General features: G+C 40.9%; 1 protein-coding gene across 5 annotated transcripts in view; it reads right to left on the reverse strand.

Moving 5' to 3' along the window:
- ABR (ABR activator of RhoGEF and GTPase) overlaps positions 1-16,818 on the reverse strand; it is a 430,921-nt gene that overhangs the window by 290,626 nt on the left and 123,477 nt on the right. For 4 of the 5 annotated variants that reach the window (XM_077294251.1, XM_077294253.1, XM_077294252.1 and 1 more), the window contains one exon: positions 3,343-3,527. The exons of the other annotated variant lie outside the window; for it this stretch is intronic. In XM_077294251.1, coding sequence (XP_077150366.1) covers positions 3,343-3,527 — 185 coding nt within the window. The remainder of the gene's footprint in view (positions 1-3,342; positions 3,528-16,818) is intronic. 5 annotated transcript variants of the gene reach the window in all.

A 16,818-nucleotide genomic window follows, 5' to 3' on the forward strand; every position in this document is an offset into this window, starting at 1 on the left:
AATATGGATATTCAAAAACACTTAACCTACTGATGTCTCAACTAATTTTACTTTTATTGGTATCTATTTTTATTTTTGAAATTTACCAGAATTTACCCTAGGCTTATACTCGAGTCATTAAGTTTTCCCAGGTTTTTTGGGCAAAATTAGGGGGTCGGCCTATAATCGAGTATATATATACACACACACATATATATATATATATATATATATATATATATATATATATATATATATATATATATAGATAGATAGAGAGAGATGTGTATGTTGTACCACTGAATTCTTTTTAAGATGGAAAGAAGATTGGCATCGCCTCAGTATACAACAGGGCAAGGATATTTGCATGCGCATTTACATAGGGACAATTGTCAGTTATTGTGCGACACTGCCCATTGGACTCAAACCCAGACTGAGATGAGGTTTAGCAAAAAAATTCTACTGAATCTGCAATTTGCTCTATAATATGATAGAAAAAAAAAACCGATCCCACGTGTTTTTAAAGGGACGGGTTGTTTATTTTTTTAAAATTTATACTCTTATCAGCCACCAAAAGAGGAAAACTTATATGCATATACATTTACTTATTTTAATAAATGCATGTACGAAGGTTTACTAAATCTGGGCTTTGAGAACACATTGTATCTGTATCAGAAAAGACCGTTCCAGCTGCTGTACAGCAACTGTATGAAAATTATAGATAAAGTACGTACATAGTGGGACCATTAGATAAAATAAACAAGTTTTCGTGTTAAAAAAAAAAAGTCAAATCAAAGGGTGGACATTCAACTCAAAGCTGTTTTAATATATAAATATATATATATATATATATATATATATATATTATATATATATATATATATATATATATATATATATATATATATATAACGGAAGCTGCAATGCATACTATGTCACAAAATTTGTCAGTCTGCCTTGCTAGTAACAGATTTTTGGAGCAGAGGAGGTGTCACTGAGTAAGAGCATTTGTCATTTGGGGGGTCTGAATCACTGGGTGACAATCCCTTTGGCTGCTCTAGGAACAAGTTTTAAAACAAGAAATTTTTTAATTTATAGGAAAATAAGCTAATGGTAAAACAATCAGATATATACTCCGTAAAGAAATTTAGTAAGCGAGAACTCTGCAGAACACATGAAGAACATGGAAACACTAAGGCTGCCGACTTATTAATTATATTTTCATTAATTTGTAGAATGTGAGCCCTCGCGGGCAGGGTCCTCTCTCCTCCTGTACCAGACCAGTCGTGACTTGTATTGTTTAAGATTACTGTATTTTTTTTAATTTTTATTATGTATACCCCTTCTGACATGTAAAGCGCCATGGAATAAATGGCCCTATAATAATAAATAATAATAATAATTAAAGGTTATGCTATAATAACATTACGTATCACATCCGCTATGAGATGGTTTTTATTTTTTGGTTTTTTTCCCCCAGTTAATGTTACTGGATGTTGCTGATCTGTACGTAAAGTCTCACTGAGTATGTGCAAGTAATATGGAGATAGCGATGTGTAATTGTCCACATTTTGGCTGCTCGCTGCTTATGACATCTATGTGTCATCTACAGAAGACTGGATGAGGAGGATGTTACAAATCACAAGACCCGAGATCACAAGAACTTGCCTGCTGCAAAGAAATGAATCACGACAGAGTCAGGGGATTCACAGACATATCTCATACACAATTATTAGGGGACAAGATGACTCTCCATGTGAGACAATAGTGATTTTGATAACTGTTGGGAGAGGATTTAAAATAATGTGAAATAGTGTTCCCCAAGCAGTGAATCTCGGACCCCTGAATGTGGTTCTCCAGCTGCAGACCCTGTTGCATACTATTGTGGACTAGTGATCACAGAATTGCAAAACATGCCACTAGGGTCAAAGCATTTCACTGGTAGTGAAAGAGTAACTAAACTTTGAATTTGTTTTTTCTTATCTGACAGGTGCATTTAAATTGCCTGCAAATTGGTGGCGGACTAAGTGTAGAGACCCCCACCAGTTACTTGGCAGACCATTATACAGTGCGCAGCTCAGAAGACAAAAACGCATAGCTCACAGATCGGGGGTATGGATAATAAATAAAAAGCATACATTGTGCTGTTTGGTGGGCTATTAAGCAATTGGTGGGGTCTCAGGACCCCAATCACCAATCTACAGTTAAAGTGCCTAACAAATAGGAAAATAAAGTGTTTAAAGTTACTCTAACAATAAAAACTATATGTATATGAATTAGGTATATATTTTGTATAGTTTCCTGTTGGAAACCACAACTTTTAAAAGTGCAACCAATATGTACATAAAGTATTGTACTTTAACAGTGGTGCCCAATTCCATTTTTGACTGATGCCCCCACATGATACAGTGCCAAGTATGCCACAAAACATTTGCTGTCCCCAGAAAGAAAACAAATTTAAGCACGAGTGCCCACAAACACATAATGCCTGGCAGTGGGGTGTAATTCAGGTCACAAGGAAGCATAGACAACTTGATTCCCTATGCCTTAATTTAACGGATCCTTCAATACACAGAAAATCACTCCCCCACACTCATCACATCTGAGTAATTTCTGACATCCATAATATCCAGGCAACGAGATAGGAGAACAAGAGAAAAAGAACCATAACACATTGAGTGCTGTCACGTTTCACGAATAGACAACTCTAAAGCTTTTCGTCTCAAATGAACATTGAACTTTTTTGTCTTAATTACCAAAAAGGGAAATAAACTAAATTTAGAACAAACAAACATCATTGAGATCAGAGATGATCTAAGGCACAGTCAAGGCTTTGTAAAGTAATGATCTCGGATACTAACCAAGCTAATTTGGAAATGATTGGTTCTCCTTGAGGAGACCCAGCTGGTGTAAAACATCTTATAGACAATGTTCCTTGCTAAAATGTATGTAAAGTACTACTCCAAAACCAAGCTGGATGCAAACATATAAACAACAATAACCAAAGTAAAGCAAATCGCGATGCAAAGTCGAATGCCCAAAATACAACACGGTATGCTGCCGTACGAGATGCATTAAATATAGCAATGAAGGGTACGGAAACAGACTGCAATAGTATGAAGGAGACTTTCTTTACACTAGACAAGTAAATCTACTAATCCTACACAACTTTAATCCAAGAACAAAAATGACATGTGATATAATAAAAATAATAATTATGCCTTCTGAAAACAGGATAAAAAGTACCAGTATCGGCAAAGAACAAGAGCTAAAAAATGACAAATGCTATAGTAATGATAATTATACACTCTGAAAACAGGATAAAAAGTACTAATATTCGCAAATAATGAAAAATGTCTTTACCTCGGGAAGTAAGCCCTCAGTGGGAGTAGGCGAGACACCATCCACACTGTCTTGACTTCTGGCACTGAGCTGTGGAGACATGGTTGGAGATTCATCGATATAGGGCATGGTTTCTGACCCCTCACGAGAGCTCTTCTGCTCCTCATTCCCTTCGGCGTCGTACCCGTCGGTGCCGTAGTTGAAATCTGTGACGAGGAACAAGAAAGGCCGTTGAGTGCCTTCGATAAGGGCGGCCAACGAAGAGGAGTACGGCTTGTGCCTGGGGGTCATACTGGCATCGGAGCTTCTTGAGGGGAGAAGAGAAAAGAAATGGGAAGCACGGGGAAACGAATGCTACAAAAGGTTGACAGAAAAGAGAAAAGGCTGAAAAACGAGCACAGGACGAGGAAGGAGGAAACTGATGGAAAGGGGAATAAAACAAAGGGCAAACAAGTTTAAATATGTAGATGAGCAGGTGTGAGGAAAAGTAAAAACTGGAAAATCGAGTTATCGAAGAACGGAATAAAAAGCAAGACAAACATAGAAATGGGGAAATAATTAGTGGATAAGTAGAAATAAATATGCTGAAAAACGATAATATGAGGAGAGCACAGAGAGACGGAGGACGGCGCTGCACATAGGAGAAGCATCGGGAAGCTGGAGAAGAAGCCAGAAGTGCCGGTCCCCAGGTTACATGGAGACTACAGAGGTCAATTGACCACCTCTGCAACACACTACGACTGAGGGATTAGGGGAAGCCTGTGAGCTTGTGAAAACTGGAAAATCAGCGGCTGTCCACAGATGACAGCATCTGAGCTATTCCGGGCCCTGCTCGTTGCCTCCTTCTCTGAGTCAGAGAGACAGAAGGGGGGTGTGGGGGCTCACTGTTTCCATTTTAAAGCTCCAGTTATTGTACAAATACAATTTATAAAAAGGTACATGTAAAAAGAACACCTTTACTGCGGAGAGCGGCGTCAATTTCTCTGCCAATTGTTTTCTTTCTTTTTTTTTTTTCTCTCCTGAGAGCGCTGTTTTATGTTCTATACGTTTAAGATTTAACTCTAAATCATAGGCCTTAAGCCCCTGGAACTGGCGTCACCATGGCAACCTTCAATGCAGGATTTTTAGAAAATGTGCAGACACTTTACAAAAGTCCTAATCGGTTACTGTTGAGAGGAGTGGGCTTCTCGGAGCGGAAGAGAATGGACATGAAACAAAAACAGAAAAGAGAAGTGACAAGCGCACAGGTAATTTGGCTGATGGCTGGCACTATGCCCGAGTTCAGCACACCGTGCAGCCCATCAAGCTGGCCATCACACTCACGGAACAATGTGGTAGGGCTGTCAGTAAATATTAAGACCATTACAAGAGACGGAGGCGCAGATACCCCATATGATTGATATTAGATCCATCTTAGAGGGGTATTCCAGATTAAAAACCTAATTTGCTGTTCACTGGTCTTGTCTCCAGGTGATCTTTGTCCACATTCTCCTTTGGCTGTACGACCACAGACAGAAGCTGGATGGAGCGGACGGTCACATACGCACCTAGCTGCCTCATTTATGGCAGTGACAATGATAGCTGACTGCTGCACTCTTATCTTTGTCGGTGCTATAGACTTTGAGTGAAACAGAAGGGTGTATGTGTGACCGGACCCTCCATTCAGCACCTCCTGGCCGCGACTGCAACCACGGAAGAACCAACAATCCCCTTGTACTGGGTAAAGTAGAGGTCCCAACCTGGGATCGGCAACAATATCTAACAGGCAGCACTTACTCAGTGGATAATGTTTATAAACTAGGTTACCCATTAATGTCATATATAAGTGCATTTCATAGGGTAAAAGTGGTACATAAATTCTGCCAATGGATTATGGAGAGTGGTGCTTTCATAGAGAACACAGTAGTGCTTGGCTAAGCAAGCGCTCTGGTGTACGGAGGGTCTGCTGAACGATTAGATATTCAATGTGTATCCCAACTCCTTCGCATCTGCCTTACTTTCATAGACAAAGTCTTAAAAAGGAATCTGTCAGTAGGATCAACCCTCCTAAGCGGTCTATATGGGCATGTAGTTCATGGAAAGTTGAATAAAATAATATCTTTATCACAGATCTTAAAGGGAACCTGTCACCCCCTAAATCGAAGGTGAGCTAAGCCCACCAGCATCAGGGGCTTATCTACAGCATTCTGGAATGCTGTAGATAAGCCCCCGATGTATCCTGAAAGATGAGAAAAAGAGGTCAGATTATACTCACCCATGGGGCGATCCCGCTGCGGTTGGGTCCAATGGGTGTCGCGGTCCGGTGCCTCCAATCTTCTTACGATGACGTCCTCTTCTTTTTTTCATGCTGTGGCTCCGGCGCAGGCGTTCTTTGTCTGCCCTGTTGAGGGCAGAGCAAAGTACTGCAGTGCGCAGGCGCTGGGCCTCTCTTACCTTTCCCGGTACCTGCGCACTGCAGTACTTTCCTCTGCCCTCAACAGGGCAGACAAAGTACACCTGCACCGGAGCCGCAGCGTGAATACAAGAAGAGGACGTCATCGTAAGAAGATGGGAGGCCCCGGACCGGGACGCCCATTGTACCGGGACCTCCCCCCAGGTGAGTATAATCTAACCTCTTTTTCTCATCTTTCATTATACATCGGGGGCTTATCTACAGAATGTTAGCCCTCCCCCGTCCATAATAAAGAATTATAGGGGGGGTCTCATGGACACACAGGCACTGAATAGTTGAAGTATTTACCTCATGACAGGGGTTATGAGGTAAATTATTAAATTGATGTTAGCTATGGCAAAAGGACCATGAGCAGTTTTTAACCGTTTTTTTCCGGCTGTTTTGCGCCCATAATTAACGTTTCTTATTGGTGGGCTGTTGTTGCCGGGCGTTTTATGGGCTATAAATAGCCCTGTCTGTGTGGATTTACCTCATTCACCGGTTACCTGAAGAAACCGAAGATCCCACCCTCCCTCCCTTAATTTATGTATTTCCTGTCGTGTTCATTTATTTTGTGGGGAAATCGCCCTTATTGGGTGGATTGGTCATTTTACGGTGGTTAAAAATCTGGTGGTTAACTTAAAGAGTTAAGTTTAAAGTTAAACTGTTTTGAGTTTGGTTTTTCAAGTAACTCAAAAATAAATGACACGGCCATTTACTTCCAAACATTGTCTGGATTCTTTATTTATTTGTATGAATGGGCCTTGTGTGGCCATGCTGTAGATAAGCCCCTGATGCTGGTGGGCTTAGCTCACCTTTGATTTTGGGGGTGACAGGTTCCCTTTAAGGTGTCTTATTCAAGAGAAATCCATGTTTTTTTTATTATGCAAATGAGCTGTTAAGATCTCTGGTCTGGACATAGATCTCACTGAGAATCTGCTTCCAGAGATTATTTTTAATGAAATGGGAATGTGAGACATGTAGATCAGGAAAGCAGACTGTCAGTCATTACATGTTTCACACTGATGATAACTGCTTTAATTTACAATAAGCTCTGGAGGCAGATTCTCATGTATATCTGTGCCCGTCCTATAGATCTTAACAGCTCATTTACATATAATCAAAATATGGAATTCTCTGGAATAACATTTCGGATCACAGATATCAAGGCATCATTTCATTAAGCTTCCTATGACCTAAAAGCCCATATGGACAGTTTAGGAGGGTTGATCCTACTGACAGATCTCCTGTAATCATTATGCATGTCCACATACTGACTTAGGCTTGCGTCTCAATAGGCATTAGATTTTCTGTTGTACAGGGTCTTCATATGGCACCATATTATGGAGATGTTTTCCCCACAAAACAATGCTTCTAAGGGAGAATTCCACATATGATGTCTGATCACATACATTTAGGCCCTTTTGTGGCACTCTCACTGGACTTACCATGGGTTTTGCCCCGGCATTTGTTCCCCCCTATGCCATATGGCTGGATTCTAGCACCATTCAGTGACGGAAAGGAGAACAAATCTCAAATATCATCCCTCAGGGGCCGTACACATTGTGTGCTAACCCTGCAACAAGAAAGTAATGGGCCAGCGGTCGTCAAAATACAGCTGCCGGTCAAAGCACTGCAGTCCCTGGGAATCTGTCTGTGGCTGGAAAAAAAGGTCATCGAGGTCTGAGGTTCCCCTTCCCTGCTCTAGTGGAACTGGTGCTGCTGGAATTTTTTATTTCTTACAATTTGAACAATCTAATATATAAAGGTGTGTGTGTGTGTGTGTGTGTGTGTGTGTGTGTGTGTGTGTGTGTGTGTGTGTGTGTGTGTGTGTGTGTGTGTGTGTGTGTGTGTCCGGGATTGGCATCTGCACCGTCGCAGCTACCACCACAAAATTTTGCAAAGTCACACGTCTGGACCCCGAGAGCGTCATAGGCTATGTTGTGAGGTAAAATTTTTACACCGCGCGTTCCAATTCACCAATTTTGCCCCTATCTACATAATGGGTAAAAAAGTGAAAGGAAAAGTGTTGGAAACAAATTGACAGCTGCCAGATGTGAACAAGGGGGACTTAAAGAGTGAGAGCGATGGCGCCAAAGAGTATATACCGTACAGTTGCTAAGGTGGGGACCCGACATGGGATACTCACCACAGACGGGGATATGAACACACACACAAAATGCGCCACACACTACCACGTGCTTGAACACATACACCAACCTCGCCACATAAAAGTTGAAACACAAAAGTTGCCATGCGCAAAATTCGCCACATGTAAATCTCGCCACATGCAAAACTAGGCTCACGCAAAACTCGCCACACGTGCAAAACTCACCTCATGGAAAACTTGCCACACGCAAAACTTGCTGCACACAACTTGCTACACTAACCTGTCACATGCAACTTGACACACAAAAAGTTGCTACATGCATGTCGCCACACGCACCTCAACACACACAACAACTTGACACATGAAACTCACCCTAAAACACACACAAGTCTGGTATCCTTCAAAAATAAAAATCTGATTAATAAGCAGACAAACTACAAGAGCAACAAACATACCATATAGGAAATACGGCAGCTGTCAGTCACATGACCTGTCTATTATGTGTATGTGTGAGCTAATATATACTGCCAGGTGGGAGGGCTTCCTGTTGGCTGGGGATTTATCAGGCTGCCAATAGCAACCAATCACAGCTTAGCTTCTATTTTGCTACAGATAATTAATCTGAGCTCTGATTGGTTAATATAGGCAACAAAGGACATTCTCAATATAACAAAGCTTGTGTGAGGTAATAGCATGTCAGTTAGGGTGTGTTGGTGGAAAGGCTAATGTCAGTCACATTACCTCTATGTGAGAGGATATAGAAACTGCCAGTGACAGACTATTTTTACCACAAGAATGCCTCATAAGGAATTCCATGGCACGACTGTCAGCTGATGTGAAAAGAAAAGCTGCATTAAGGGCCAATGAAAAATGTGAAGACCGAGAAACAAGGCTGACACACATGAGAACAGCAGCTGCTTCCTCAGGATGAGGCCAATGAACTTTCTGAGCAGAGGGAAGCGAGGTTTGCAGACAAGAGAACAAGAGCTGCTTCCTCAAGGGCCAATGAACTTTCTGAGGAGAGGGATGCGAGGCTTGCAGAAGATGTTTTCATTCCAACAATTCCTCTCATTCCGTCTGATTTGCCTTTTGATTTTAAACGCCTCCAGTTTCCTGTTCGACTGGCATTTGCTATGTCCATCAACAAGGCTCAGGGACAGTCCTTGAAAGTAGTTGAAGTCGATTTACAATCTCCATGCTTTTCTCATGGTCAACTTTATGTGGCCTAATCAAGAGTTGGAACAGCCAAAGTCTTTGCACCTGAAGGAAAAACTAAGAATGTCGTTTATCAAAAGGCTCTCAAATAAGTAGAAGAAGATTACTTCACATTACTTGGCCAATTAAGTTAAATCTGTGTGGAATATCTCTGGTGCTGAAATATATGTTGTGAAATGCTTCTATTAGCTTAGTTTTTGCCTTTTAATAATTACATTTCTATTTGTTTTGTGGTTTTTATGTGCAGAATAAATTTTTATTAACACATTCTATTTTGCTAACAGCAGTTATTAACCCAGGCGAAGCCGAGTAGTACAGCTAGTTTAACTATAAAAACATAGTCCTGGCTAAAGGATATAGCGGTACCGATAACGCTTTCTAAAACTGTAAAGCTTGTTTGATTAGGGGTCCTTCTTTGATTGGTAGGAGTTGCAATGGAGTTGAACACAATCACACAGAAGTTGTCATATCGTAAAGGGTTAGTCCTTAAAAATCAGGTTATCCCCTATTGATAGAGGATAACTTGCTGATTGCTGGAGCTCTGCAGCACTATTCTGAATGTATCGGGAGTGTCCACGTGCAACCTCTGCTACATTCACTGCCTATGAGGCTGACCAGCACAACGTTATTCCCGTCCGTCCCATAGACCAGGGTTCCTCCACTCCTCCAGGCCCACCAAAAGATCATATTTAAAGGATTCCCTTAGTATCGATATGTTGGTGTTGAACCTGGCCATATACAGTGAATGGAGGCCGAGCATGCACACCTCCACTCAATTTAGGACAGGAGTGAGAGCTCTGTTCTCAGGATCGCTTGATTTTTACTCAACCTTTTAAGGAAGGGAAGAAAAAAAGACCCTTTGGCCATCAGTTTTCATACTCTTTATTACATATATTTCTTCTGTCTGACCAGGAAACAAAGTACGGTATATATGGATTCCAAACCTGGAAAAGTCATTTCCACCCACTGTCAGCAAGACACCTACACTTTTCCAGGATGGATTAGTACTCATTTACATAATTAATGTACAGTAAAAGCATGAGGTAGATTTAAAGTCAGTGGAAAAAAAAATCCCATACCGATCAATAGCTTTTACTCCGTGAGCGCACAATACTTCGTGCACACTCCAGGCCTTATTGTATATCCATCAGCAAAAGAGCCGGACCACCGAGGACTCGCTGCAGCCTTCAGATGAGGAATTCTTTAGGCTCGTTACACACACAAGACCGTCAGACACTAAGGCTGTGTTCACATGGTCAGTTTTTGCTTTTTTTATGCAAAGTTTAAAGTGTGTTTAAGTTGCTTACAAAAAGAAGGTTTGGATTAGTTTTTGCTGCGTTTTTTTTCATTGTACATTTGTCTCTTGTGCATGCTGATAGTTTCGTGCCTAAAAAATAATCTGATTCAACTTCAGCAGGTGTTGCGGCCAAAAAAGCAACAAAACCTGATACCTGCGTTTTTGCACTACCCATTACTTTCAATGGGTGAAAAACGCTGAAAAAGGCTGAAAGTAGTGACATGATGCATTTTGCAAAGACGCAAGTCTTTGACAAAACAGTCAAGGGAAAAGAAGAAAAAAAAACCAAGGTGTGTGCATGAGATCTCTGAAATGTAAAACTTTACTGGTGCTGTGAAACACAGACGAAAATTTACATTAAAAAAAACGGTGCAAAAAATGCTGCAAAAACTCAACGTGTGAACATAGCCTTAGACTCCAATTAATCAAAGGAATTTTGACAAGTCAGAGTTGTGACAAAGTCAAAAGTGGCAAAATGTTTATGCAACAGTTTCCCCTAGCTCCCCCAAAATGGGCAGAGCTGTGGTGGAACGGGTGCGCAGCGGGGAACAAGTTGGGACGAGGCTAAAGCCACTCATCAGACACTACTTTTCATGAATCAGGAGAAAAAATTAAGAGAAAATCACTGGTCTTAATGAATCGGGGCCTAAGGATATTATTACTAAAGCGTTTTTTTGGTCATTTTTGCGGGGGCTCTGGGGCCGTCGATTTTGTTCTTTTCTTCCTTTTATGTATAAAATAGAGAGCGCCATCCAAGTAGATGCCGCCTGAAAAATGGGAATGTCACTTCATTTAGGTTTAAAAAAAAAGCTAAAAAAAACCTTGAACATATGAACAGCAAGTCGTGTTTACAATTCAGTGCCCATGTTAACTCTCTTCAGAGTTTCTTTAGCACTTTTTCAAGCGGGTTACGGAGCGTACTCACCTGAAAGCAACCAGTCACTGCACAAATCTGACTTTTTTGTCCTCATCCAGACGTCCATTTTCCACATATGTGATCTAGCCATTGTTTCACAGATAACACATAAACCCATTATAATCTATGGTGCCGTTCGCATCTGTTTTGTGGGTTTTTGCAAACTGTGTGCGGACAAGAAAAAAAAAATCTCAGCGATGTCTCAGTTTTTGATGATTTGCTCTGAAGGAAAATCATCCATTCAAGTCTATGGATCTGTGAAGATGACTGACCGCTCACATCATCAGTGTGCACTCCATTAATTCTGTAATGGGGTAGGAGAAGACTTGCAATTTTGGGGGGCATACAAGAAATTCACTGATGGCAAGAATGGACAAACTCACCAAATTTTTTTTGTTTTCAGTTTCCAAACACTAAAATGCTGTTGTCAGGGTTGAGCTGCTGTGATCAGTGCGGGACCAGTCTCTGGTACCCACCCCAAACATGTGGTGCGCACATCCGCCATTCACGTGCAGCGGATGCCACCCAGCACTCTGTTCACATTTTGTTTGCTTTTTTTTTTGCTTCCAAAAATGGTATTGCTCAAAAGCACTACGTACCCGACATCCACTACAGACTGAAGCCTTCTACACCCCCAATACACAGTAGTGTTCAAAATAACAGTGTGTTCAAAAACATGAGCTAATCACAAAATCTTTATAGTATTTTTTATTTCCATGTATTGAGAACATTGCACATTGTTTTCTATTTCAAAACATGAAGAGAAATGTATATCATTTTTTAACTATCGTATATACTCGGGTATAAGCCGACCAGAGTATAAGCCGAGACCCCTAATTTTGCCACAAAAAACTGGGAAAACTTAATGACTCGAGTATAAGCCTAGGGTGGGAAATGCAGCAGCTACCGGTAAATGTAAAAAATAAAAATAGATACCAATAAAAGTAAATTTAATTGAGACATCAGTAGGTTAAGTGTTTTTGAATATCCATATTGAATCAGGAGCTCCATATAGTTCATGATGGGCCCCATAAGATGCTCCATACAAAATATGCCCCATATAATGCTCCATACAGTTCATGATGGGCCTCATAAGATGCTCCATATTAAAATATGCCCCATATAATGCTGCACAAAGGTTAATAAGGGCCCCATAAGATGCTCCATAGAAACATTTGCCCCATATAATGCTGCATAAAGGTTGATGGCCCCATAAGATGCTCCACAGATTATGCCCCATAAAATGCTCCATAGATTATGCCCCATAAAATGCTCCATAGATTATGCCCCATAAAATGCTCCATAGATTATGCCCCATAAAATGCTCCATAGATTATGCCCCATAAAATGCTCCATAGATTATGCCCCATAAAATGCTCCATAGATTATGCCCCAAGAAATGCTCCATAGATTATGCCCCATAAGATGCTCCATAGATTATACCCCATAAGATGCTCCATAGATTATGCCCCATAATATGCTCTGTAGATTATGCCCCATAAAATGCTCCGTAGATTATGCCCCATAAGAGGCTCCATAGATTATGCCCCATAAGATACTCCATAGATTATGCCCCATAAAATGCTCCATAGATTATGCCCCATAAGATGCTCCATAGATTATGCCCCATAATATGCTCTGTAGATTATGCCCCATAAAATGCTCCGTAGATTATGCCCCATAAGAGGCTCCATAGATTATGCCCCATAAGATACTCCATAGATTATGCCCCATAAAATGCTCCATAGATAATGCCCCATAAGATGCTCCATAGATTATGCCCCATAAAATGCTCCGTAGATTATGCCCCATAAGCTGCTCCATAGATTATGCCCCATAAGATACTCCATAGATTATGCACTATAAGATGCTCCATAGATTATGCCCCATAAAATGCTCCATAGATTATGCCCCATAAGATGTTCCGTAGATTATGCCCCATAAGATGCTCCATAGATTATGTCCCATAAAATGCTCCATAGATTATGCCCCATATGCTGCGATTAAAATAAAAAAAACACACACTCATCTGTTGTCGCTCAGGCCTCCGGCACTTGCGATATTCACCTTCCCCGTTCCACCGCTGCACGCTGCTGTCTTTCGGCTCTCTGACTGTTCAGGCGGGCGCCGGGAGACCATCGGACATGCAGGGACCACGCCAGGAGCAGGTGAGTATGTGACAGCCGCCGCTCCCTCTCCCCCACCGACCCCCTGGGATAACGACTCGAGTATAAGCCGAGAGGGGCACTTTCAACCTAAAAAAATGGGCTGAAAATCTCGGCTTAAACTCAAGTATATACGGTACTTTACAAAAAAAAAAACAAATAAATGAACATTGAGCGGTTCTAAAGAATAGCAGTGTCTGCATTTGTCTTTACAAACTCACAATATGTACTATTTTGTCGATTTAGCATTCCTGTGTATAAGTAACCTAATATTTAGTTGATACCCATAGTTTTTTTGGGGGGTTTTAGTACTGCTTCACATCTATGTTGCATAAAGTCAACTAACGTCTGGCTACATCCCACATTTTTTTGGCAATTGTTGGCTTTGCCTCAGAAACAGCATTTTTAACCCCTTAACGACCGGAGGCATTTTCATTTTTGTGTTTTTCGTTTTTTTGCTCCCCTTCTCCCCAAAGCCGTAACTTTTTTTTTCTGTCAATATGGCCATGTGAGGGCTTGTTTTTTTGCGGGACGAGTTGTACTTTTGAACACCACCATTGGTTTTACCATATTGTGTACTGGAAAACGGGAAAAAAAATTTCCAAGTGCGGTGAAATTGCAAAAAAAGCGAAATCCCACAGTTGTTTTTTCTTACCATGTTCACTGAATGCTAAAACTGACCCGCCATTACGATTCTCCGGGTCATTACGAGTTCATAGAAACCAAACATGTCTAGGTTCTTTTTTATTTAAGTGGTGGAAAAAAAAACTTTGGTAAAACAAAAAATGGCGCCATTTTAAAAGACCTGTAGAGTGTTCATTTTTCGTGATCTCGGGTTGGGTGAGGGCTTATATTTTGAGTACCAATCTGACGTTTTCATTGATACCATTTTGCTGTAGATACGATCTTTTGATCGCCCGTTGCATTTTATTTCAATGTAGCGGCGACCAAAAAAAATGTAATTCTGACGTTTTAATTTTTTTTTTTCTCGTTACGCCGTTTACCGATTCTATCCTTTTTTTATCTTGATAGAGAGGGTGATTCTGAATGCGGTGATACCAAATATGTGCAAGTTTGATTTTTTTTCATTGTTTTATTTTGAATGGGGAGAAAAAGGGGTGATTTGACCTTTTAGATATATTTTTTGAAAAATATAAATTCGTATTTTTTACTTTTTACATGCTTCAATAGTCTCCATCGGAGAGAAGAAGCTGCAGTACTTTGATTGGCTCTGCTACATACAGCCAGGACAGCCTATCATTGTCAGCACTTCTTTTTAAGTTTTAGGGTATGTTTCCAAGTGGCGTATTCTGAGCGCTTTGGACGCAGTGGACACCTGCCCCCGTCCAAAGTGCTGCCGGCTTTTGTATGCGCTGCGATTCCGCATGTGTTCATTAAACCGTGCGGAATCAACGCATCCTATACATAGGACGGTGCTATTTATCTTGTGGAGACTGAGCGTCTCCGCAAGATAAGTAGACATGCTGCGGTCTGGAAAGACGCGCCGCATGTGCGTATACGCAGGTCTACTGCCTACGTGTTTGTACGTATAGTGAAGATGGGATTTCATAAAATCCCCTCCACTATGCTGTAACATCTGGATGCTGTGTATCCAATCCGCAGCAAATACGCCATGTGGAAACATACCCTTACTCTCTCCAATCAACTTTTTAATCACAGTACGCTGTTCTTCTGAACAATGTCTTGAACGACCCATATTTCTCAGGCTTTCGAGGAGAAATTTATGTACAACATGTCCTGGCTTCACCCTTTAATTATGGCCACCTGATTCACACGTGTTTCTTCACAGAATTATTGACCTCACTAATTGATCTCAACACTGCAATTATTTTGACCACAACACTTTTTAATTAATTATTCTAATACACAGACTCAAAAACCTGCATGAATGCAGAGTCTGGTGGTTTTCTTAGAATCTACGACACCAACTGGTAAATTGTCTGACATGTGGAAATTTAATTTATACCAAAAACACTGATTAATCTGGTTAGTCATATTGGACTGCTATTACTTTGAACACTAGTGTATAGGCCTACGGTAGGATACATTAGACTTCGACTTCCATAGTGGAAATGGGACTGCAGTTTTTAGTGTACGGAAGACTTTATATTGTCCCTCTGTACAAGAAGGTTTAGCAGATTGTGCTCCGCTACATACGGTAGTAAGAATTATACCGCCAGCCCCAGCATATTTCAGATATCCAATCTCGGCCTGCGTTCAGTGCATGGTGCACTAGGTGCAGGCGTCTGGAGCTTCCCTGCAGAACGCAGAGTAAAAATAAAATATTAACAGAATATAACCATTATTGAGTCTTTAGAAAAACATTAACCCCTTCACCCCCGGAGCTTTTTCCGTTTTTCCGTTTTCGGTTTTCGCTCCCCTCCTTCCCAGAGCCATAACTTTTTTATTTTTCCGTCAATTTGGCCATGTGAGGGCTTATTTTTTGCGGGACGAGTTGTACTTTTGAACGACATCATTGGTTTTAGCATGTCGTGTACTAGAAAACGGGAAAAAAATTCCAAGTGCGGTGAAATTGCAAAAAAAAGTGCAATCCCACACGTGTTTTTTGCTTGCCTATTTTGCTAGGTTCACTAAATGCTAAAACTGACCTGCCATTATGATTCTCCAGGTCACTACGAGTTCATAGACACCTAACATGACTAGGTTATTTTTCACCTAAGTGGTGAAAAAAAATTCCAAACTTTGCAAAAAACAAAACAAAACAAAATTGCGCCATTTTCCGATACTCGTAGCGTCTCCATTTTTCGTGATCTGGGGTCAGGTGAGGGCTTATTTTTTGCCTGCCGAGCTGGCATTTTTAATGATAGCATTTTGGTGCAGATACGTTCTTTTGATCGCCCGTTATTGCATTTTAATGCAATGTCGTGGCGACCAAAAAAACGTAAATCTGGCGTTTCGAATTTTTTTCTCATTACGCCATTTAGCGATCAGGTTAATGCTTTTTTTTTATTGATAGATCGGCGATTCTGAACGCGGCGATACCAAATATGTGTAGGTTGGGGGGGTTTTTTTATTGATTTATTTTGATTGGGGCGAAAGGGGGGTGATTTAAACTTTTATATTTTTTTTATTTTTTTCACATTTTTAAAAACTTTTTTTTTGTACTTTTGCCATGCTTCTATAGCCTCCATGGGAGGCTAGAAGCAGGCACAGCCCGATCGGCTCTGCTATGCAGCAGTGATCATAAGATCGCTGCTACACAGCAGATTTGCAGGTGTGCTGTGAGCGCCGACCACAGGGGGGCGCTCACAGCCACCGGCAATCAGTAACCATAGAGGTCTCAAGGACCTCTATGGTTACAATGGAGGAGCATCGCCGACC

The sequence above is a fragment of the Ranitomeya variabilis genome, chromosome 3 (genome assembly GCF_051348905.1).
Source record: "Ranitomeya variabilis isolate aRanVar5 chromosome 3, aRanVar5.hap1, whole genome shotgun sequence".
In the NCBI taxonomy this organism is placed as follows: Eukaryota; Metazoa; Chordata; class Amphibia; order Anura; family Dendrobatidae; genus Ranitomeya; species Ranitomeya variabilis.